Source organism: Mauremys reevesii, linkage group 1, assembly GCF_016161935.1.
Source record: "Mauremys reevesii isolate NIE-2019 linkage group 1, ASM1616193v1, whole genome shotgun sequence".
Lineage (NCBI taxonomy): Eukaryota > Metazoa > Chordata > Testudines > Geoemydidae > Mauremys > Mauremys reevesii.
The window spans coordinates 142294785-142321173 of NC_052623.1; the positions used below are offsets into that span (position 1 = coordinate 142294785).

At 38.6% G+C, this 26389-nt stretch overlaps 1 protein-coding gene across 3 annotated transcripts in view; it reads right to left on the reverse strand.

Annotated features, from left to right (window-relative positions):
* ADGRG2 (adhesion G protein-coupled receptor G2) overlaps nucleotides 1–25978 on the reverse strand; it is an 82609-nt gene extending 56631 nt beyond the window's left edge. The window contains exons 1-6 of one of the 3 annotated variants that reach the window (XM_039520352.1): nucleotides 25861–25978; nucleotides 7716–7769; nucleotides 1546–1593; nucleotides 1422–1448; nucleotides 1114–1152; nucleotides 576–617 (exon numbers count right to left, since the gene is read on the reverse strand). In XM_039520352.1, the coding sequence (XP_039376286.1) occupies nucleotides 576–617; nucleotides 1114–1152; nucleotides 1422–1448; nucleotides 1546–1593; nucleotides 7716–7769; nucleotides 25861–25978 (328 nt within the window). Of the gene's footprint in view, nucleotides 1–575; nucleotides 618–1113; nucleotides 1153–1421; nucleotides 1449–1545; nucleotides 1594–5607; nucleotides 5629–7715; nucleotides 7770–25860 lie in introns of those variants that run through there. The other 2 variants (XM_039520351.1, XM_039520349.1) reach the window with 2 other exon arrangements.
* Nucleotides 25979–26389: the final 411 nt, after the last annotated feature.

Here is a 26389-nt window from a genome sequence, read left to right on the forward strand (position 1 = left end):
AGTCTGGTGCAGCCTGCCCAGTAGCTATGAACTTCCCCATCATTCTTCTACTGAAGTTGTGACAGCCCTGCCAGTCTAGTCCTGTGACTCTCTTGCAAAGATAACCAGTTGTTCTGAATTGTGGTAATTATGTGTAACATGCTCATATAATTGTCCATTGTGCCTACATACAGCCATTTTTACTAAAAATTGACAAAAGGATGCATATAATTGCTTCAGCTATATACATGAAACAGAAGAAAATGTATCCATAGAAGCAGGAACAGAGCAAACCAATGTTGAGGTGAAAATTTTAATCAAACACAAGTTGGGAAATTCAGACAAAACTGTAACATTAAATCCATTTCTTTCCATTACTGAATGTTTTATGACAGGACCCTGTAGGTTTACAATCTCGGTTCTAATGTATATATACAATGAAATCATCTGAACTTGGCCTACAGTAAGACTGATTGCTAATGTGAAATACAATAGTAAAAAAAAATATTTAAAATATTAGAACATAGATTCCCACAGCTCATAAACCATGCCTTTATGCCATTCAAAATACAACTTAACACAATATAAAGGCTTACCTATTGTTGTGGAGAAGTTAAATTCAGGAATATTAGTAGTTTCTGTAGAAAAAATAAATAATTTAAATGTAAGAATTTCTGATAACAAGCCTATATAATACTGGTCACTTAAATGAGCTGCCAGGTCTCTTTCCCATTTTTATTTCAGACTCTCCTCCTGTTTTCACTAGCATTAATCCATAATAATATGTTATAAAAGATGATTGAGTTACTTCAGAATCAAACTTTTGCAAGTAAAAGGAGAATTAGCTCATCTGTCTCTAAGTTCAGAGATCAGGAGAGTGGGTAAATTATGCGCCTCTTGTCTGGAACATTACTGACATAATTTAAACCACGAAATGTGTGCCCATATACCACAATAGTGGACACAATACAAATGTGAATAATGAATGTGTTGGATATTTAATAATAATTCCGAAATATTTTAAGTGGTTTTAGCAAGCTCACTGAATTCACTTTTCAAATAGAACCAATATCCCTAAATATTTTCTAACGTACAAATTAATTGTAAAAAACCTCCATAAAAATAAGCATGTACCTGTATGGTTTGGCTTTGGCAACACACTTAAAGTTCTGGCTGAAAGGGAAAGGAGTATATTTTGGATAACTGTAAAATATCAATTTAACAGTTTTTTTTTAAAACTCAGCCAATGCAACCTTAACTGTGGAGTGGCTAAACAGCCATTATAATGAACCTTTTTTTCAAAGTTCAAAGTTGGCCAAATTTAGCCCTGGTTTAAACAAGCACAAACCTATTGAACACAGTGGAGTTTTGTTTGCTTATGCCACGTCTGAATTTGGCCTTAATTCTACAATTTTTATTTGTGTAATACATATAATTCTCACCTGCAGTGCTTGTATCTGAACTTGTAGCTGAAAAATACAAGAATATTAAAAAATTATAAAAATGACAAAATAAAAAGTAAAACAAGCTAAATAGATCTAGATATGAGAAATATTAATTTCTTGCCTGAAGCATTAATGGGGTAGGTGATGAAAGTAACAATAGAAGATTCTACTGGAAAGAAAAGAAAAGAAAATAGACAAACATAAAGTTAGCGCTTTATTCATTTATTTTTTTCTAAGAATGTCAGGGCCAGAGTTTCAAACTCTCAAGATTAGTAAATGGGGACAGAATTTCAAAAAGCTAAACCTACAATTTAAGCACCTAAGAAAAGGTGGCTAGGTTTTTAAAAATACTCAGTATAGATTGAGAACAATGGGTGCTGAATACTTTTGAAAATCTGAATGAGTTACTGAATGGGAGATGCTGGTAATTGAGTTATTTTGAAAATTTTGCCCTTGGTGTTTTTAATACTCATGAAAGACAGAGATTAGTCTGGTACTGTCTGGCCAGTAGCAATGAACTTCCTCACCTTTCTTCTGTTTCAACTAAACCTTGAGCTGTGACAGCCCTGCTAGTCTAGTCCTGTGACTTTGCTGAGCAAAGATCACCAATTTTATTGAAATATAGAAAACTGTAAGTAATATGAATTATCTCTTTTGCGTCAAATTAGCTGATTTTGCTAAACATGAAAAAGGATGTAAATAAATGTTTCAACTACATTCATGAAACAAAAGAAAATTATATCAGTAGAAGCAGGAACAAAGATATGCAGGGAAAAAATCAGGAATATGTGCAGCAACTTATTCTTCAATGCACACAGTTAAAATGTCTTTCCCCACATTGCAATACAAGAGTAAATAGTGTTCAAAGGGCAGTGTAGCTCAGAGGACAATGTAGCTCAGGTACAACTTGTGATATCTCAATGATGACTTTGAAGGGCTCTACACAACTGCTTGTCAAAGTGTCAGTAGACACCAGTACTATGATTTTTTCTGAAGGGCTTCCTAACAAGGTGATTTGTCATCACAGAAACAAAACTGATTCCCATCTATTGAACTGTAATACCACTTAATGGGAAGACCCATGAAACTACTACAAGATCTATTACAGAACTATTAACAAATTCAACCTCAAAGCCTGGTGTGGGTATACCACACGGTGGAGAGCATGCTTGAAATTTGCAAGTCAGATTCTATGGCATGTATACATTAATACACACTCTATTTGACTGTGATTTTTTTTAATTTAAAAAGAAAAAAAATCCTCTACAGTTCTTTCCTATCAGTTGGAGATAAAACCAGTGACTGATGATACTTTTGCTTGAATTATGGCCAAAAAAATTCTCACTCTATTACTCATGGCTTTTAACTGTGAATTACAGATGTGAGTCAGGTTTTTTGGTATTGTAACCTGAAATTCAAGGAAGAAAAGGAAATGCCCCTCAATGCTAACAATAAAATGTACATACTCTGTAATACAGCCTTTATAAGAGTCATCTCAACACAATCACAAAGAAAACTTGTTTTGCTCTTTATTTGTCCCTGGTTAACTCTTAATGGGCAGGAATTCTCAGACATTTTTATACTCTTAATAGAGAGATTCTTGCCACTGTTTAGTCTATTTCCCATCCTAGGTATTCTTGGCTTGAATCTCCCTTTACACGTGTAAAACTACAATGAAGACATAGAGTTAAAACAGATGTAATTGGGAGGAAAATCAGGTCCTACATCATCTACATTTAAGGATTACGAAAGAGAGGAAAAACATATATATTTTTTAAGACAAATTAAGAAATGCAAAAAAAAGTTATGCAAAAATGAGCATGAGTCTGTTTGGTTTAACTCAGGCAACTCACTTAACATTCTGGAAGGGAAGTTTTGTTTTGTTTTAATAGAATATTAATTTAATATTACAACAAATGCACTTTCCCAGCCATCTTTGGTACCTTATTTCAAGTGCAGATATTTCATGTTAGGTACAAAAACTTTCTATGGATGATTACAGTAATTTCATAATATGTCATTTCTATAAAATATAATTTTGTACTCTAAATGGGAATTGTTCTGCAATTTGCTTGAAAGGTCAGAATATATCCTTATGCATTAAACTGTTGTTACAAAATGGGTCAAATATTCTTTTTTTGATGTTATATTCTGCTAATTTCTGAGGAAGCTAATCCGACATCTGTACCTAAAGCCACACTTCCCTCCTCAAACAAAGTTTCTTCTAATATAATCTGGCAATGGAGCATAAACGCAAAATACAATAATTCCATAACTCGGGATGGCATATATTTTGTTCCCCATTTTACCTAAAGTATTATTTACAGTATAGAGCCGCCTCCATAAAAACAGTCTTTGTTTCTTCAGCTTCTAATGACTCCTCTAACCAGTGTCAAAAATTTCTGGCATTTATTATCCTCTGGTAAAGTAAAAAAAGAGGCCCAACCCACATTATAAAACATTAGCGAGACAAGGTGGATGAGGCAATATCTTTGACTGGACCACCTTCTGCTAGTGAGAGAGACAAACTTTTGAATTACACAGAGCTCTTCTTCAGGTCTCAAAACATGACAGACATTTGTAAATGACGGAGCAATGTCAAACTAATAGCTTCAGTATATGCAAAAGGCATCTCTCACTGTCAACCAGCTAGGGTAGGTTCTATTAATTACAAGTGTGACTATTTTTACATAGAGATTATTGTTAAATATTGTTGTTATTTTTACATTTGTTTGATACTTGGAAGAATTGTGTGTTGCCAGCCATGGAAAGTGAAATCTTCTCTTTATTCCCTTTATTCTCAGAACAGATACACTGCTACGTTCGTGGGACCACCGGCAGGTGAGCAGAGATGGATTAAGGTTTCCTGGGGCCCCTCCCTACCCCTTCCACCTTCAGCCCTACCATGCCCCCCCCCCCTTTCTGTCCTTTCCCTGGGGCCCACCCCTGTTCCACTCAGGGTCCCCTCCATTGCACCCCCCCACAACCTGTTTGCTACTTTCTGCCCCCTCACTGCAGCCCCAAGACCAGAAAAGCTCTGTCCCCCTGCCTCAGCCCCAGACCACAGCAGGGAGTCAAAGCTCCCCCAGCCCATATGCCATGACAGATAGCAAGAACTTCTCCAGTCGTAGGGCTGCAGCAGGGGTCCCAGTGCTGGGGCTTTTCCTGCTGCCCCCCCGGCTTCTGCCAGGGTTGGGGAATGCTAGGGGATTCTCCCGCTGCCCTCTGGTGTCTGCCAGGGAGTGGGGTCAGAGCACAGGGGCTTTCCCCTCCCTGCCTGCTTGGTGGACAGTTCCGGTACCCCCAGTTGGCCGGGACCCCTGGGCACAGGCCCCATTGTCTCAGTAGCTAATCCGCCACTGCAAGTGAGACAGGCTTGTTCAATCTCTTTACCAGTTCAATCCTTGGCCTACACTGATGCTGTCAAGAAGGATGTCAATCACAGCAAACTGAAGTGATGTTTATGATCTATTTGATTGTCCAGAAAGAAGTCACATAGGCCACGGCATGGCAGTCACATGATAATATTATTTTAACATTACTCAGGTAGGTCAGATCGGAACCAGGGATCTAGAGGTGAAAGGCTCTATATTATTTTATTATTTTACCATCAGTCCTAAGATGTCCATTCCATCTTTCCTATGATGACTTATGTTCATAAGTCACTCAGAGTATATTTACACCACATCTGGGAGCAAACCTCCCAGTTCAGGTCTACAGACTCATGCTAGAACCCTAAAAATAGCTGTGTAGACATTGCTTTGACATGGTGACTTGGGCTGGAGCCCAGGCTATTTTTAGCTCACTAGAGCTAGCCCCGCTAGCACAAATCTGTGCTAGCTCCCAAATGCAGTGTGGACATTACTCAGGAGCTTTTAAAAAGCCAACCCTTCATTCTCACATCTCCAAATTCCAATGTAATCGTAACTACGGAATTGCTAAATTGCTGCTAGGAAAGTGGGGTCCTGGTCCTTGACCCAGGCTCCTAGTGCCATGGTAATACAAATAATAAATAAAATAACAACAAAGTATTTTGAGGTTTTGAAAACATGTCCTAAGGCAAAATTCAGCACTGGTTAAAAACGCACAAAACCTCACTGAACATAATGGAGTTTTGTCTGCTTACATCAGGTCTGAATTTGTCCCTAATTCTACAGTTCATAGTGGGTAGAATAATTCTCACCGGCAGTGCTTGTCTTTTCTAATGAAGTTGTATCTGTGAAAGAAATATAACAATAATAATAAAAAAGTAAAATAAAAAGGCAAAATATAGGGTAGATACATCTAGATATCAGATATGTTAATAAAATCTAAAAAAATATATCAGATATGTTAATAAAATCTTGCCCGAAGCATGTGAGTGGGTAGGTGATAAAAGTACCAATAGTACTGATTCTGCCAAAGGGGAAGAAGGTTGGGGAAGAGGCCTAAAATTAGTGCTTTCATTTTTTTGTAAGAATCTGGGACCAGATTTTCAATTGCTCATCACCTATAACTCAGGACAGAATACAAGAGCTCAGATCCAATTTAAGTACCTAGAGATGGCCACATTTTAAAAAATATTCAGTATCCAGAAGCTGACATTCAGAACAATAGATGTTGAGCACTTTTAAACACCTGGCCACTGATTAAGTGCCTGAATTGAAGTTGTTAGTAGCTGAGCTCTTTTGATAATTTTGTCCTTAGTTTTGTTTAGTACTCATAAAAGAGAGAGATTAATCTGGCCAGTAGCAATTAATTTCCCCACCACTATTTTATTGCAGAATACAGCCCTGCCAGTATAGTCCTGTGACAATTTTGAAAAAAAAGATTCCCAATGATACTGGATTGTGGCAAACTATAGGTAATATGGATTGTTTATTGTACCTTAAATTAGCTGTGTTTGATAACAAATGAAAAAAGATGTAAATAAATACTTCAGCTATATACATGAAACAAAATAAAATTATATTAATACAAGCCATGAAACAAAAATGCAGAAATGTTTGGGTTTTTTTAAAAGTCAGGGATGTATGCAAAAGCTTATTCATGAACACACACATGTTAAAAGTATTTCCATACAATATAGTGTAGAAGTAAATAGTGTTCAGAGGGCAGCATAGCTCAGATGCACCATGTGACACCTCAGTAACAACTTTGAAGAGCTCTATACAACAACTGTTTGTCAATCTGTCAGAAAAGACCAGTACTATGTTTTTCAAAGTGTTGCTAAGAAGGCGATTGTCATCAAAGAAACAAACATGATAAATGTACTAAAAATAATGATTACATCAGTTAAGAGAGAATTGCACACAAGACATAAGCAACCTATTTCATGATGCAAAGGAGGACAAAAAGCTTCTGATTCATAGGTTAGATTATTTTGGAAATAAATTTATTTTGGCCTACCGTTTTACAAAATCCCTTGTACAGTACACCGTTACTCCTTGCTCATGGGATTAACAGCTAGGCACAAATCCTTCAACTTTAAGGATTCTGATGGACTATTATGATTACAAATAATTTTCTAGGACAATTGAGGAACCCAAAAGCAGGGATTAGAATGAGTGTACATTGCTAATAGATTTTGTCTCAGCTGGCAGTGGGACAGGGGATATTCTGTGAGCAACCAATAAATGAGGCATTAGTATGGAAATTGCACCTTGGCCTTACCTACAGCATTTTGTTTAGTATGGGTATTCCGTTAATTGGAAATGTGGCAGACGGGGACCCGTTCTGCACAGCAAGGCTTTTTGTAATAAAAATACAATATACAATTATTTCTATTTAAAAAGTAACAATATGCCAAAAATGTTTCAATAAAGTGTTAAACAGTAAACAGCGAGCTGTGTGCTTGTGTATCAATTTTGTCCACCCACATTCTGCTATAAATAATATTTTTATGGATAATGTTTATCCCCCGAACATCTTGAAATGTGTTTTTGGTGTTTCTACCAGCTGTGTATGTGTGGTGGGAGGAAATCTCCATGGTGTCTTCACCTTCCCTTCTGTCCCCCACGAATTATTCACTATTTAGTGGGCTGTCAAAGGCTATGGGCCAGGCAACTTGAATGTATCATTCCATTCCTGAGAGAGTTACTGCTAAATTGGAGTGATTGCACTAAGAATAGAAGAGTTTGTCTAGATGGTATATACAATTTTATTCGTATGAAAAAATAAAACTAGATTGATGAAATATGGGAACTTATTTACACAGTAGCTTCTTTGCATTACTTCAATTATCATGAGGCAGACACTTATCTGCCATGAATTTGCAATAAATCAGAGTGTTACAGTTAGTGATTTTCTTACCAGATATGGTTTCTGAAGATTTTGCAGCTGATGATCTGGAAGTTACATCATTTGCTGTAGAGAAAAAAAATTAACACAGTTTGTTAGGGGAAGCTGAATCTATTCAGATAAAAATATAACCATCTTTCTTGGTCTTCCATTCAACTGTGTTAACTGGGAGTATTCACCAGTAGAGGGCAATACCTAACTGTTAAAAGGACTTTAGCAGAACCTCTCTGGCTCCAAGAGAAGAGAGAGAGACAAAATCTTAGTAATTTAGAGAGATCACTCTGAGGTTCACATACTATTAAAAAGAGTCTCTTTTCTATGGAAATTAGACAATTTGTATTACAAAATGTAAAGAAACCTCAGTTCATTTTTGCTGGACATGATATGTTGAGCTAAACTAAAAGCAGTAATTATGAAATATATCTAGATGAAAAATATTCTGAGAGATATTAAAGCATCCATCTATGTTTTATGGCAGTTTCCCCCCACATTGCTTGCTAGTTTTAGCTAATATTCTGTCCTATTGATAAATAAAAGGATTTTCTCAAGGAAAAAATCCAACATAAGGGCCAAATCACTTCAGTCTCACAAATACAGTAATCCTATGGAAGTCAAACTGACTTCAGTGGAGACATTGATTTAACTGAAGTTACACCAGGGATTAATTTTGTCTGTAGTGCTATCTGAGTGAGACAACCATGGCCAAGTTGGAGGCAAGAAAAGGGGCATAGTGAAAATTGCCTTGTAAGCCAAATTGTTATGATTCAATATGAAGTATGAATATCTACTATTTATTTACACTAAAATCAAGCAGCCACAATGTTCCTGAGTGCAAAAAAGCAGATATCAGTTTTAAGTCCTATAGAGGATAGGATCAAAGTCAAGTTACAATATTTAATCCCATAAGAAGTGTGTTTTAGAACTTTGTGTTCTAGAGTTGTTCTGTGGAAATGTTTGGGTTTTTAAATATTATTGTGATTAGGCATTATGCCATCTATAAAACTCTTTCTAACTCCACATTGGTCTTTATGGAGGTTCTTTAAGATGTAATATTATTTAAGTAATATGTATAATTAACTTTGTGGAAATAATAATGATGAGATGCTAAACAAAACAGCTGCTTGTGAAGGTGAATGGAATACTATATCAATTATCTTCTTCTACTTATCCCATCAACTGGGGTTGCCTCCATGCAAGCATCCACCATCTTCATCTGTCCAAGGCAGCACTAAAATTCACCTGCTTTCTATCTTCTTTGATGCAATCCAACCATTGCTTCCTTGGCTTTCCTCAGGGTCTTTTTCTACCACCCTCACCTGCCATGCTGTTTTCACCAGGTCCCCTTCATTCATTCTCCGCCTGTGTCCAAACCAGTGAAGTCACACTTCCTGGATTTTGTCAGCCACATCATGGATTTTGACTTCCATCCTAATACTTTCATTCTGAAACGTGTCTCTTCATGTAATTCCTCTTATGGTGCAAAGACATCTAATCTCAAAACAACCATAGGCGTTGACCCTATGATCTATTTATCATCTATCCTTCTGCACCATAAGCATTGCAGGGTGCAACATTGTTCTATATGGTTGGGCTTTTAGTCTCAGTGGCATATGCTTATCATATACAAACCTTGAGCTGTTATTCCACACACTCCCCACTCATGTTCAAACTCATCATCTTCCGTGACCCAGTTGCCAAAGTGCTTGAACTGGTCAGTCTACTCGTTAATCTCTATGTTCATTTCTCTGAGGCACCTCAAATGATCCACAGGTCCTCAGTATTATTCATGTTCATTTTCATGTCATGCCAGTTTAGATGGTCATACAACTGGCTTGTTATTTCTGCTAGGTCTTCTTTGAAGGTGCCCTTCTTGCTGTGTCATCTGCATATAGCAGCTTCTCATCTTTTCCTATTGGGATCTTCCTGCTTATATAGTTCATCAATATGATAAACAGCAGTAGCCTTATAACCAACCACTTTCAAAGGGACTTGTCATTTCAAAAGATTTTTGGATCACTGTTTTAGGTAATCTATATAGGGCATTCACCATAGTTATTAAATCCTCCAACACTGCATATTTCCTCAGAACTGGTGTCAGAATTCTTCTGTCTACTTTATTTCCAATCCTACTTTATTGTGTGAGTTTCCTACATTTATAAAAGCCCAGAAGCTCTCCTGTTGGTACTCTAGCTGCTTCTCTATCCCTTGCCGAACTACAAACACAGGATCTGTAGTTCCTCATTTTTTCCTAAAGCCAAACTGTTCTTGTTCACGGAGGGGTTCCACTATTGCCCTAATCCTAGCATCCAAGATGTGTCCCAGTATCTTCATCTCATGTAACAATAGCTTTATCCCTTGGTAATTTCCACATTCATGGGTGCTTTCCTTCTTGTGTATTGGGACCCAGACAGACCTGCACCAGCCTTTGAGAATTCTCTTGTCTCGCCATGCAGCTTTAACCACTCTGCTCATCCATCTTATGCCTCTCTAATCCAAGACTTTCACCAGGTCCTTTGTCACTGCCTTACCGTTATTCATTTCCTGGGCTGCATTTCTCATCTCCTCTGCTATGTCAAGCTCAGGTACCACATGTTGGCAACTCTGCCCTAAAAAGGTTAGCCTCATTTAAGAGACTCTCAAAGTATTTTTTCCACATCAACTTCACTTGTTCATGTGTTTTCTAGCAGTCTCCCCGATCATCATTTACAAATGGTGTTATAATACCATCCTCCTTCCCTCTGCATCTTATTTTTGCAATGCTATACGTCTTTTTGCCAGCCATCTGGGGATTGTTTACAAGGTTGGCATACAAATCATCTAGGGCACTCTCTTTGATCTTCTTCATTGCCTGCATGGCAGCTCACTTTGCTTCTTTGTATTTATTTCCATTTACTTTCAATGTATTCATTTATTTTTCTTTACATACCATTTTCTTTTTTCAGATTGCTACTTGCATGTCATTAATCCATCACTACTCCTTTCCTTCCCTGCCTTTTCCTGATCTTATTGTCCATAAACCTCTTCCACTACAAAATCCCTGTTCTTTTGAGGTGGTTCCACTTCTTTTCAGCCAGACATTTATCCTGTACTGCTTGCACAAACTTCTCTGACGGACTTCCCTTAACTTCCATACTTTAATCTCATTTCTTTTGAGCTTAGTTCCCTCCTTGTCCAACACTTTGCTGGAATTTTTGCCATAAGAGGTTTGTATTCAGTGCTACCATCTCGTTAGGTATCACTTTGCAGTCCACAACTCAATTCCTCTGAGATTTCCTTACCAACATTATATCAATTTGGCTTTGGTTTCCACCACTGATGTATGTAAACAAATGACTCGCTCTCTTTTGGAACCAAGTATGGGTTATCATCCATTGGTTGAAGATACAAATGTCTAGTAGCACTTTCCCTTCCTTATTTATAGTGCTTAGACGGCATTTTCCTAAACACATTTCACAGCACCATCTGTTTCTGGCTGTGTGTGCATTCAGATCTCCCAGTCTCGGGGGCTGCTGTGTCCACTACTGTCTGCCAGTCTTGGAGGAGACTTTTCTTCCTCATCACATCCTTGTTGGGGTGCATATGCTAATATCACAAACATGACTCACTCTTTAACTTGGACTCATACAGCCATCAGTCTGTCACTTACGCTAGTAATTTTCAAACACCATCTTCTTCAGCTCTCCTCTAACAACCACCCTGATTCCGTTATGCCCTCTTTTGTCACCCACATGGAAAAGTTTTCAATCTAAGCCCAACTCCTTTGCTGTGTTCTCTGGAGAATTATGCTCCAGCGTGCATGCAAGCTAGCACAAAAAGTAAAATCCATCTCCTGCACAGGCTTGCTCACCACACGCCCAATCTTGCTAAGTGCTGAGTACCTCTTGCCAAGATCCTCAGTTCCAATTAAATTAATGGCCATTGACTGTGCTAAGTTCCTTACAGCATCCCACATCTTGAAACGGTCAGCATCTTGCAGGACAGGGCCCATGGAACTCACACCTCTTCTGCCCCCTACAATAGTTTTGCTACCATGAAAACAACTGTGTGAAGGGGACATGCGTGGGAGGAGCAAACAGATGAGCAGCAGCATCCCTTTCATATAAAAACAAAATGCTACTTATTCATATTCTCTAGGACTAAGGCCCCCTACTCAGGTCACACCAACAGAAAACCATATGAACAAATGTCTACTTTCACCTCTCCTCCTCATTCAGCCCACTGTGTGGATTTTTTAGTGTTTATCAGGTCAAGCCCCATTAATCACTGAATGCAATAGAATACATAAAGAGCCAGTTATTCCTGAAGTAATAAACGATAAGCCAGTTGCAGATCTGGAGGCACCACATGCAAGGGGACAGAGCATTTTCTTCTGGATCACAAGCCTGCCTCCACTTCTCCGACAGCAGTGTGAGGAGTATGGGTAGGAATTATTACCGCGAGTGGGGTTTTCTATTTGTCAAAGTGCAAGTTTAGGCCCATTGTTAGTATTTTATATTCTAATTTGCCACATAATCACTAGATGCAAAACCATTTCTTTGTTGATCAGGTTTTTGCCATTTCTCAACAGAAATAAAACAAGCAGATCTTTCTGGATAAACATAAATAATACTTTTTTACATTATCAGATTTGTGAATATCAGTTTAAGACTGTGTAAAAAAATAAAATAAAATCTATGCATTATTCAAACTCTCCTAAAATTTTCAGATCATCTCCCACATTGTTGGACCTAAATTCTAGACAAAGAAGTAGCCAAAGTTTATTTTAAGAAAGCTAAAAAGTAGAGTCTAAGATTTCCCCATGGCTGACACACAAAGTGTTTGATGACAAAATCTGTACTAGTGCCAAGGAGGTAGGATTTTCCTCTCAGGTTATTAATTTGTAGAGCTAGGGAAAGAGAAAATCCTTATATAAATAACTGATGTCATCGTCTCCTCACATCTTTTTCTAGAGTAAAAAAATATAGTCATCTTGAACACCACAATATGAATTTACAATGGTGGATTTTAGTATTTTCAACAAGCAGAGATTGCTACATGAGGCTCTCATCAGCTGTGTGTAGTCTAAAGAGAAAAGAGCGTTCTTCAGACTGGTATGTCTCTCCCTCTGTACAAAAGAAAAAACAGCATATTTCCAGGGGATTTTTTAAGAAGACTCAATATCACAAACTGAGTTAAGATGGAGTTATGGTCAATAACATTCCTTATTAAACAACAAAAGCAGTAACTCCTAGCCTGTGCTGGTACCACTTCACACTGCTCCTGCACAGATAGGCCCTAAAGCCACAGTACCCACTCCAGGAGAATTACCTCCATGTGCAAGAACAGGAAGAAGTCTTTCTGAGGTATAACTCAAGCTTAGCAGTTTTTACACCACTACCCTCCATGCTGCCACTGTATAAGGTTTTCCTGGGGAATAAGATTCCTTGCATCACAACAGCACCCAGTTCCCATAATGCCCCCTTAAAGCAAATGGTAAACAACATAATTTAGAGCAACTCTGAGTTGCAGGGAGGATAAATTTGTTAATACTGGTGACGCATTTAATACAGTAACTCCTCACTTAACATTGTAGTTATGTTCTTGAAAAATGCAACTTTAAGTGAAACGATGTTAAGCGAATCCAATTTCCCCATAAGAATTAATATAAATAGGGAGGGTGGAGTAGGTTCCAGGGAATTTTTTTTTGCTAGACAATAGGCATTATATAAATTTTAAACAATTTTAAACAAGAAATTTAATACAGGTATAAGTTTTAAACAGTTTTAAAGAAACAATTTAATACTACAATCATTGCTGCTGAGTATGAAGCTTGGTTGAGATGATGGAGTCAGAGAGTGGAAGAGGATGGATTGTCCGGCTGCTCCTCTTGCTGTCCTTGCAAGCACAGGCACTGACTGTGCCAGGGCAGGGGGCTCAACCCTCGGCCCTTCCACTCCAACCCTTCCCCACAAGCCTCCATCCTTGACCCACCTCTTCTCCCCCCGCACCTCCTTCCCCTTTACTTCGCATGCTGCGTCTTCGCTCCTCCGCCCTCCCTCCTCTCCCTTCTGAACGTTGATTGCCGTGGGCAGGAGGCAGGGGAGGGAGCGGGGGAGCTGTGCCAAGTCCGCGCTCCTCCCCCCTCCCTTCTGGCTCCTAAATGCTGCAAGCCAGCTGATTGCCATGGGCAGGAGGCGAGAGGAGGAGGGGGAAGGCACTGACCTGCAGGGTCTGCCGGTGAGCGGGAGGCGCAGTGGGGGGGGGGGGCGTAGGGAGGCTGCCAGCTGTGGAGAAAGCAGGCAGCCAAACAACGTAATACTGGAGCATTGCACAACTTTAAACGAGCGTGTTCCCTAATTGATCAGCAACGTAACAACGAAACAGCATTAACCTGGACGACTTCAAGTGAGGAGTTACTGTACCTAGCTAAATAAATAATACTGACTACTAAAGGCTTTTGTCCTGTCTTATTTTGCTTCCTATTCATTTTAATTGAAGAAACTGAAGTCATCTTCATAGCTCTAACCTTCCAAGTTTGACTTTCCAAGTCATAATTTTCTTCTAGCTCCATGCTAAAGTGAAAAATTTCAAATTTCCACTGCAAAAGTCTGTATCCAAAAAGAGAACTACACAAATTTTCTGATTTTGAATAGAGCTTGAATAGAACAGCTTATAATACAACACAGGACTACTTCAGCCACATCACTGTATCCTCTGTTCGTGTCATATTTTACAAACTAGGCTGGGGCAGGATTTGGATGGAAGTTTTCCAAGGTACACCTTGGCAACTGAACAGGGAACACAGTCTTCTGTGATTTATATTTGGCCAATGCCACAGAATGGTGTTAGTGAGTTCGGTGTTGTGTAATACTGAAATCTAGCTGATCAAGACTGTACATTATTTAGATATATATATTCTAATGCCTGAAGGGACATAGACTGTAGAACTTCCCTGAAATAATTTTTGTTTCAGCTAGAGCATACCTTTTGGGAAAAAAAATCTAATCTTGATTTAAAGTTGACAGTGATGGTGAATCCATTATGACCTTGGGAAAGCTAATTATCCTCACTGTTAAAAAAGTACGACTTATTTCCAGTCTGAATTTGTCTAGCCTCAATTTCAAGCCATTTGTTATACTTTTCTGTGCTAGACTGAAGAGCCCAAATATTTGTTCCCCATGTAGATACTTATAGTCTGTGACCAAGACACCCTTAGCCATCTCTTTGTTAAGCTAAATTGATTGAGCTCATCACTGCAAGGCTTGTTTTCCAGTCCTTCAATCATTCTCATGGCAGTTCTCTGAACCCTCTCCAACTTATCAACATCTATCTTGAATTGTGTACACCAGAACTGAACATAGTATTCCAGCAGTGGTTACAACAGTGCCAATTACAGAGGTAGTATAACCTCCCTACTTCTACTCGAGATTCCCCTGTTTATGCATCCAAAGATTGTGTTATACTTTTTGGCCACAGTGTTTCACTGAGATCTCATGTTCTGCTGATTTTCCACCATGAACCCCAAGTTGTTTTCAGATCACTGCTTCCCAGGATAGAGTTTCCCCCATCCTGAAAGGATGGCCTACATTCATTGTTCTTAGATGTATACATTTACATTTGGCCATATTAAAATGCATGTTTGCTTGCACCCAGCTTACCAAGAGATCCAGATTGCTCTATATCACTGACCTGTCCTCTTTATTATTTTCCACTTTCACAATTTTGTGTCATCTGCAAACTTTAACAGTGATGATTTTAGGTTCAGATATCAGGTCGGGAACAGATTAGGGTTTTGAGGGGGCCCTGGCCAGAGCAAGTGGGGGCCCCTCCCCACTCCTTCTGCCTGCTGTCCCTCCCGCATTCCCTGTCGCTCCTGCCAGGGAGCGGGGTCAGGGCACAGGGGCTTGCTGGGCAGGTAGGCGAAGCAGGGCAAGGCCCCGCATCCCAACCCCACTACCCGGCTGGAGCACCAGGCAGGCAGAGCAGGTCAAGCTCCACACCCCGATGCTGCTTCCTGGCTGAAGCATTGGGCAGGCAGAGCAGAGCAAGCCCCCACGCCCTGATCCTGCTCCCCAGCAGGAGTACCAGGTGGGCAGAGCATGGAGAGGGGCATTTTTCTGGAGGCCCCCAATTGGCCGGGCCCCCTAGGCATGGGCCCCGTTAGCCCAGTGGCTAATCCACCACTGTATCAGGTGACTGAGAAAAGATGTTAACCAGTGTAGGGCCAAGAACCAATTCCTGAAGGCAGATCCCTAGTGTTAGAAGGTCATTTAGGCTCTCAGGTATATTATGTTAGGAACACAAATATAGATTGGTCTTAGAAAACAAGATCTGATAAAAAAAATTGTGCTGAAAATCTTTCCACTGAAAAATACAGTTTAATCAAAATTGAATTATTTTTGTGGAGAAATGTCAATTCCAACAAAATAATTCTATCTTCCAGCAAGAACTGTCAAAATGAAAATTTTTATTTCAAATAGAAATAAAATGTCATTTTGGTTTTTTGGCTTTGTATTTGTATTTAATGTTACTATGACACTACCACTGAGTGGAAATTCCTGCCATGACTGAATCTCAGAAGCTTTGTTCATGAACTAAACTGAACAGCTCTAACACAGAAAGACCAATTAAGATACTATTTTAAATGGTTAAAATAGTCACTCCAGCCATATATAGATATAAAACAGGTACACTTAACATCATATTAAATGCTCAGATTCATATTTAAGCCAATTTTTCTGGTAAAAAGGCAAAGTGCTGCTAACAATGAATAAACTACCACAATTTCTGTCAAAGTAAAACATCCTGTCACACAAGATAACAATAATGGTGAGGAGTAAAAACCCAACCCTGAAATTCTTCCACACACATAAATTCCCATTTACTTTCCATGTAGATTGGATCCTCAGGTGCATATGATATTTTCAGAGCAGTTTTAGTTTTACAACTAGGGCTCATAGTGAGTTTACTTTTGTTACTGGCTTGGTATAATCTAATGATAGAATAACCACCAGTTTGGGGTGAGTCTGCCCCGATTTCTCAGCAGTTTGTCCTGAATTGGACATCCTCAGCTGTGACCTACTGAGGCACGGTGACACTTGTCACTGACTGTTGGGGAAAAATCAATGGGAGACAACCGCAAAGGTGCTTGTTCATCAGGGGCCTATTTCTCGTGACAAATTAGCAGTGAAAATGGCCAGCTAATTCAGACACCCTTGAGAGTTGTACCAGGCAAACATGGAAAAAGTAGGCATAATATCTTTACCTCTGCTCTGACATTACATGACCTTTCAAGATTTCCCTGTAAATGCAGGGACTTATCATTTACATAAACCCCATTTGAGTGCACCTCTGATATAGCCTAGGGGCTGTGGTGAAGCTGATTACCTCATTTTTTCTGGCAGGCTGATTTTCAAAGATCACTTTGATATCACAAAAAAGAAAGGACAATGAAAAGCAGGAAGAGAAAGAGAAAGGTCAAATTTAAGCTCTTCTAATGGATACAAAGCACAAGCTATGTGAGTAAGCAAACAGGGACACTAAAGTCACAGAATTTTCCCCATGTTTAGTTATCTGGCTGAAACACAAACGTTTCTATAGGTTTTTAAATTTCTAAATTCAAGAAAAAATAGTAATAGGAATGACGAACTAACTTCTTTTTTCAGTCCCAATCTGGAAAAGACTCTCTGTCTTGCTTGTTTCATGCCCCTTACATCTCCTCCTTCTCTAGAGCGATTACTACAATCATAGCGCTGAAGTAAAGAAGAGGGAGAGGGCTGCACAGAGAAGAGGACACCAGGATACAGTCTTAAGGACTGGACAGGAAAGTCTAGAGGAAGCAAGGTGCCTAGATATAAACTGTGAATTGTGTTAATGTAAAAGAATGCAATTAAAATCAACAATTTTTAGGCTCCTAGTGGTAGTGAAAAATAACATCTTTTTATGACACTGGTTCTATGAGTGAGCCAGAGACTGTAAAGCCATATTTACTTTCCTCCTTCTGGTATAAAAAGTATTTAATTATTTTTTTTTAGATTTATAAAAGCCAACCCATGTTCTCTGTGGTCCTTACATAAATAAAAATATACACTACAATAACAATTCTAATATTTACAATTAGTACATGTAACCTAATGGCTTAATGTTTAAACAGTAAATTTCTTCTGATTGTTAAATCATTAGAGGTGACCTGTAAATACCCCTTAAAAAACCTAACTGTAGAGTTGTGCTAAATGTCTCATATAGGAAAACTAATATAGACTTTCCACATGTATGTAATTTTAAACTCACTATTTTCCCCCTCTTTATATTCAGTGAAGTCACAGATAGCTTTATAACAATTTGTGCCTTCCCCTGCATGCACTATAGTTGTGATGTCACTAGTCTAGTCCATGTTAGAAGCCTATCTGGGACACTGATTACAGATTATTTAAAGTACCCAAATGGGATTATGAAAGGATGGATCTGAGTTTTCAATCTGTGGCACTGCTTCTTTATAAGGCACATGTCACGCTAGTTGTCACTTTTCAGAAATAAGAAAACTGCTAGCAGAAACCTGAAAAATGTAAACTGAAAAGTAGTGGCACAGACTTTATGGCCTTGATTCTCCTTGTGGAGTTATTGACACCTGTGCAAAGTGTATATGTTCTACCATTTTGATTGTCTGCAACAAACTGATGATCCAGGAGTCTGTGTGATTAATCAAAGGCAAGAGTCACATTTATACCTCAGACTTAAAAGTAGTTTGTTGCAAAGCAATACTAGACCAGCAGACGGAAGTACTTCCTGACATCCTGGTCATGATCTTGGAGGCTATGGAAATTCCCTTGAACCCTAATCCTGCAGATATTTAAGCCTGGGGATGAGCCGGACTTTCTCTGCAAATGCTGCTGTGGGCCAGGGTCCAAGCACTGGAACTGAAAGCAGGGAGCCTGTCTCTCCAGTGCTCTCAATGCCCCTGCTCCTGAGCCCAGGCAGCATGGAAGAGAAAACTGCCTCATTCGAATACAGAGGGGACAAGAGACAGACTGGAGGAAAGGATAGATTGGGACAAGAAGCTTGGGGATGGGAAAGACTGAGACAGGTGGCTAGTGGGGGCAAAGGGAAACTAGGACTGGGATTTGGGATGGGAGAGACTGGGATTGACTGGGCAGGAGACTGGGAATGAGAACCAGTGGGGCAGGGAGATGGAGAAGGGGGAATGACACCAATCTGATGGGAAACTGGGGTGCAGGGGAATAACTGTGACTGGCTGGACAAAGAGAATGGGACAAGGGGTTGGGGGGGGCTCTGAGATTACAGGAGGAGCACGGAGTGGAAACTGGGAGCCATTGGGACTGGAGACTGGAGATATGGGACTGGATAACATGGGCTGGGGGACAACTAGATGCTAGAGGTGTTAGCTGAAGTGGCAGAGGGCTGTGCAGTGGATCTAAAGGTTCCAAGCCTGCTGGCAAGTCATGTGGGTGTCAATATGATGCCAAATGATGGAACAGCCCCTGTGAGTTGACGAGGTGGTATTATCTCAATTTTGCAGATGGTGAACTGAGGCACAGAGAGAATAAGGTAAGAAATGTCCACTAATTTTGGGAACTCAATTTGAGGCCCCCAAGAAACTATTTTTGAACTTCCTTACCCATGAAACCATCCTTGCACTTCCTGTAATCCCCTGCCTTATTACAAAAAATTAGGCAGGGGTCCTATAGGCAACATCTTTCTTTATGACGCAACTCTGATTCATCCCCAGAGCAGGTCAATCTTGTGCACTGAATGAAAATGGTATGTGATCATATAATTAAAGACTGTATCAGAAAGCATGCACATGGGGGATGGGCATGTTAAGGTTGCATTTCCTAACTTCTGAATGCTTGACTTTGCAACATTAATAATGTTCTTTTATCATAGTTTGTGTGTATTTTTACAACTATATTACAATGGACAGCTATTCTCGTGCACTATTCTCATGTATATTTACATATATTTCAAGGGAGTAGTTATAATTTTGCAAATAACTGTTACAATGATGGGCTAAAAGGAGTTTTGGGGAGATCCTGGGAGCACCATGTTAAAATTCTGCCACCAAAATTGAAAGTTAGGATGATTTTCCTGCCTCTGACAATGGAAACCTCTCTGGATACTGCTAGACCTTCCCTGCCAGAAATGATTTAGTAATGGACCTCAAACATACTTCTGAAAAACAAATATTTTGTCTTTGAAATGTACCGGTTACACCAAATGGCAGGTATTTTCTAAAAATATCCCAGGGACGGAGACCTTCTATAAGGTCTTCACCTCCATTCCTCCCACCAATAGTAACCCTACACACATACCCCTCCAAATTACACAAGTTGAACACTGTGTTATATTTTCAATATTACTAGTGGATAGGGCCGAAGCTACAGACATTATTTATCTTTAGTAAGGCTTCTGGCAGAGTCCCACATGACATTCTCATAAGCAAACTAGAGAAATGTGGTCTAGATTAAATTATGGTGAAGTGGGTGAACAATTGGTTGAAAAGACATACTCAAAGAGTAGTTATCAATGGTTCGTTGTCATACTAGGAGGGTGTATCTAGTGGGGTTCCACAGGGGTTTGTTCTGGTGAAAAGTACTATTTGATATTTTCACTAATGACTTGGAAAACGGGGTAGAGTGTCTGCTTATAAAATTTGCAGATACCAAGCTGGTAGGGGTTGAAAGGACTTTGGAGGACAGGATTAGAATTCAAAATGACCTTGAAAAATTGGAGAATTGGTCTGAAATCAACAAGATGAAATTCAGTAAAGGCCAGCGCAAAGTATTACACTTAGGAACAAAAAATCAAATGTACAACTACAAAATGGGGAATAACTGGCTAGGTGTAGTACTTTTGAAAAGCATCTGGGGGATATAATGGATCACAGATTGAATATGAGCCAACAGTGTAATGTTGCATATTATTTGTTTAAGCAACCAAGTAGTTTTTCTTTTAAAAGGTACATTATGAAGATTAACAGATTCAAACGTCTCTTCACATAGAACTTTCTCATCAGAATAGTTGAGGTTACACTCTTACTTCTAATATAACTTTATGATGACTATCATAATAGTTTTCACATGCCCATAGCTGTCTTTTTGGACTGAAGCTTTTTATTCTTGGCCTTCATCTCAAAAGTGAACTTTTTGAAAATTGGAAGAAAATCCAGCCAGCCACTTTTCAAATAAGGGATAGTGAAACATATACACTTTAGATTAGAGGGAAATTTAAGACTTATTTTGCTTATTAATAATTCAAAAGTGGCTGAACCAAAAGTTTCCAAATCTGACATATTCTGAAATCCTTCAAGAGGAATGATATCTTTGCTGAATTGTGGCTGCCTTCCTGGCCCAACAGGAAAAAGGATTGCTGCTCTCAAGCTGCTGATGAGACAAGTGGCATGAGAAAGACTTCAAAAATGCCTTATTGAAACACATATAGCAACCATCATTAAAAATCTTCCCTAAAACTGAATAGCAAACTAGATTAGACATTTTTAGAATCATTACATTTCTCTCCCACCCCACCCCTCCCCCACTCGTCTCCAAACAACTTTTTTTCATACTTGGTATTTTTAATATTAGAAACATCAGACTTTCATATCTCCCTCTTTGCTGGAGGAAGTGGGTAGGATCTTTGGAAGACATGAAGAGCGATAAGGTGGAGTGAAGTAATATCTTTGTTTGGACCAACCTCTGTTGGTGAAAGAGATGAGCTTTTGAGCTTACACAGAGCTCTGCTTCAGGTCTCAGAGTACCTTTCCCAGACCAGGAGAAGAGCTCTGTGTAAGACTGAAAGCATGTCTCTTTCACTAACAGAAGTTGGTCCAGTAAAAGATATGACCTCACCCACCTTGTCTCTCTAATATCCCGGGGCCCATGTAGCTACAGTAACATTGCAAACATGAAGAGTGACATCATTTCTAGGCTATAACTTGCATCTCACTTACTTTCTCCCCTCCTATTAGCTGAAGCTGGAGAGGACACCGAGACTGATAAAATCTAAGACTAAGTTTTTATGTATTTTATATATAGAAAATGAAAAAGATAAAGTTCTAATACGTAATATTAACTGTTCTACAATGTGCTTGCTGGGTTAATTCCTTCTTACTGATACATTGTGCAACTCTGCTGAAGTCAAATCCTCATAAAGCCTCAGGATCAAATGCAGACTCACCTTTTGACATAGTTTTCCACCCATAACAGGGTAAGGAGAGAGGTAAAGAAAGATCATACTACCTGATATATAATACTTCTGTAATATGTTCAGATACCACAGTGATGAGCATAGTATATAAACCTAGATAGACAGAACTGAGAAGAAAATATGGTGCCTGGTAACTAGCAATTAAAAATACAGGCCAGATTGTCAGGTGGTATAACTTGTCAATAGGGCAAGTCACACTAGCTGAGGATCTGACACACTTTGTGTGCAAAGCATGGACCTGTTAATGTTACTATTAGCATCCTATCCTTCATTTCCAGTCCTGCATGTGTTTAAATCCACAGTTAACATTAAATTAACATAGGCCCGAATCCTGAACTTTTTTCAGGCAGACCCTGCACCATTTAGAACCCCACTGAAGTCATTGGGATGCTGTGTGGGTATAAAGGTCTGCTAAAGTGAAGCTGTTTGCAGGACTGAGGACATAATTTTACATTTGACATTATACAAATTGGATAAACAGTAAGGCCTACAAACCTTGACACTGCCTTTTTAAATTTTTAACTGAAAACTAATAATTGGAGAATTTTATGGAGAAAAGAATTCAGGAAATTAAAACCAATATCAAAAATACAGAGGTTATGTATCTGTGGTCACACCAGCATTAGGCAAAAATATTGTTTTTAATTGTGACATATGGTACTTTCCACATGGCAAAGTGTTGCTCTCTTCTAATGTATGATTATAGACCCAATTTTTCTTTCTCCAGTCTCTAATATTACCATCTTTGCAGCCAGATATTTTATCTGCTTCATTCCACATTCTGAACACGTACAGCTCATCAACCATACCCATAGCTGAAGATGTGGCTGATGATTGTGAACAGCCAAGTGAAATCTGGCCATTTGCAATAAGGTCTTTTTTTTTAACCAGTTCTTGGCTTCTTTTTTCTGTTCCATTTATAAATAGTTTCATCTCCTTGTATTCTGTTCTCTACTCTATGCTCACTTGGTACCAAGCGTCCACATTAAGTTTCTCCTTTAAGTTTATTTGGGTGCCAAACATCCAAACTGTCAATTTGTCATGATCTCCCATAAGTCAAAGTTCATAGCTTTTTGCAGAAATAGTACTACCAGGTCTTTTTATATTATATATAAAAGCAGTCCAGGGATTACTAGAAATTGCTAGCTTAAGTTACACACAGACTGTGAATTCTTTCAGAGCAAGCACATGAATTCCTGGTGACAGAGACCAAGTATATTCACATACAGTCTTAAAAACAGTTCTTTATTTTCCGAGGAAACCATCCTGAGCTAAATAAAGAAAAGGTAACTTTTAAATAAATTCTTTTATAATGACTTTTGCACAAAAATCCCTTACTGTGCTTTGATAATTTATCTTAATGAATAAGCAGAAAGGTAATTGAATTGTCCCTGTTAAATAGTGATATCTGAGATTACCAGTTTTTCCCTATACTTAAAATCTGTGTAATAATAATGGTTGGTAAAAAATGACTTTTCAATGGCTTCTTCTGTAATAATACTGCACTTGACATCTTTCATGAGTGTGAAGCACTAGCTCTCAATATATTCATCATCTCTAACTGACACAGGAGCTTGGATTCTCAGTATTTTCCCAAACCAGGAATTAGCAATTAAATGTGCTGTACCAAGAACCAATAAAACTATTGGAAACATGCAGATATTTTCAAAGGAAAATATTATTTTAAATGACTTACTAGTTAAGTGAAAAATTGTGTTACATATTAAATACATGTATACTCTTTGTGTTTCCGCACAGATAATCAAGTGCATAATAACTGACATATATAAGCAAATGCAAATATCTATTAGTAAGTAATTAGAAACAACAAACACAGGAGCAGATCCTGTAAATATTTAAGCACCTGAGTTATTTACATTAGTAAGGCTGCAATAGAACTGACTACTCTCATGAGTAAAGTTGATCAAGTGTGTATATGTTGCCGGGATCTGGCATGGAAGTAGCAAGAGAAGTCATTAATTTACCTACAAGTGCTTGTCAATTGTTAACACATCTGACTTACAAGAGCCATTATAACTAATGAAGTCATTGAGCATTGGCCTGCTAAACCTAGGGTTGTGAGTTCAATCCTTGAGGGGGCCATTTGGGGATTTAGTTGGGGATTCGTCCTGCTTTGAGCAGGGGTTTAGACTAGATGACCTCCTAAGGTCCCTCCCAACCCTTATGATATACCTTCTGCATCTTGTAATTTTTCTTCACTGGAGTTTAAAAAGGCAATCAAGGTACTTTTTAAAAATGGTTCACATACATTTTTCTTGAATGACTGGGAAGATTGAAAATAAAATTTGTTTGCTTAAAGTTACTTTTGTCCCTCCTTTTTGCCCCCAGATCTATTTGTATATCTGGGGATAAATTATGCCACCTGGTGTGGGTATTCTAGAAGTCAGAGACAGTGCAAGAAGTCCTTCTCAACCTTCTCTCCTAGTGTATACAGACAGGGAAAAGGCATAATTTGGCACCTTATATTAAGGATGAAATGAGGTAGGGAAGAACGGCTAGTGCTGCTGGCAGTGCTGGCAGCCAAAATGGAAATATTTCCGGGTGGTGTGAAGCTAGGGACATTGATCACCCCATTTGCCAAGTTAGGTGCACTGGAGGGAGCACTGGCTACAGCTGCTGTGTAGGTGTGGGAAGGGAGACACCTCCACCTGCTCCTCCAAAGCTCTAGAAATATTATGTCTTTTATAAAGATAATGGTTCAAGGCACCTCTGCCTGAGTGCGTGAGTAAGAGCCATCTGGAGAATTTCAGTATGTTCAGAACTAGTCCATCATATCATTGTACCAAATTCCACCCCCTGTTATATAACCCACTATAGTCAATGCTAAGTATTAGAGGGGCAGCCGTGTTAGTCTGGATCTGTAAAAAGCGACAAAGAGTCCTGTGGCACCTTATAGACTAACAGACGTATTGGAGGATGAGCTTTCATGGGTGAATACCCACTTCGTCGGATGCGTGTATTCACCCACAAAAGCTTATGGTCCAATACTTCTGTTAGTCTATAAGGTGCCACAGGACTCTTTGTCGCTTTTTATAGTCAATGCTGTCAGACCATATGCTGCATTTGCTAAATGTGTTTAAATTTCTAAAAACTCTTACTTCCTGAAGTGTAAATACATGACACAGCATAGGAATCAGTTTCTAAAATTAAGCATAAGGTGTTATAAAATACATGATGTATGAAACATTTAACCTTTACCTCAAATATATATCACTTTTCATCCTTAGATGTCAAAATGCTTTACAAAGAAACACAAGCATCATTATAAAAGGAAACTGAGGCACAGAGGTGTGAAATCACTAGTCCAAGGTCATACAGTCAGTTAGTGACAGAGCTAGGAATAAAACCCAAATCACTGGTCTCCCATGTCTATTGCACCACATGCACAAAACAATGCTGCTTCCCTTATTTTTATTAGAAACAAAATAACTCTGTGAAGAATATACATAAAATAGTTTATTATTATTACCAGAAGCAACATAAAATTGCCACATTCTGATACATGATTTTGTTCCTCACCTCCTTTCTCTGCGCTATGCCCAATAGCCAAAGAGTGGCACAGAAGCTGTTACACCACCTTTATGGTATATTACTATTAAATAAATTGTATTTTATTTTTCTCACCCATAGCTAATTAGAAATTACTTATACCTGATGTCCTTATTAACAATAAAGAAAGAATGTAGATGTAGGATATTCAAAAATGCTCAGATTTGACCTAACTGTTCCCATTGATGCTATGGAATAATATGGAATATGGGAATATTACCATAGATTTCTATGGGAGTGGAATTTGGCCAATCATGAGCATATGTGAAAAAAATCCCACCCATAAAATTAATAATGATTATATACTCACTCTCTCACACACACACACACACACACACACACACACTCTATCAATGTTGGATGAGTAAGGAAAAAGATATCTTACCTATGTCCGAGGTAGCCAGAAACACGTGAAGTAAAATGATAGCTAGAGAAATCTTGAATTTCAGTAAAAGATCCTGGACTCTGCCAGCATAGCGGTGCTGCACTCCACAGGCAATCATTCTAGAACACACAAGGGGGAAAAAAATCATATTCTATAACAATGATCAGCAAAAGGACAGGATTGTAGATATTACATTAGATGATACTTCCAAGACATGGATGTAAATCTTTTCAGCTCTGGTATTTCTACCCAAACGGGCCTTACATTCTTCCTGTAGAGGGCTAGAATGTGGAATGACCCAGAAATTCTTGTTAAGCTTCTCTTTTTCTGCTATAACCAAAAGTGAAGTTTATAGATGTGCACTTATTGCAATTAGGAGGGATTCTATTACAATTTAAAACAAACTTCAAAGCATTACCTTTAATACATGTAGTATATATATATATATCAGATACTCTACAGACCTTAGGACTCTGTGACAAACCAAAATTATATATATATATATATCCAACAATGTACCATATTTCTG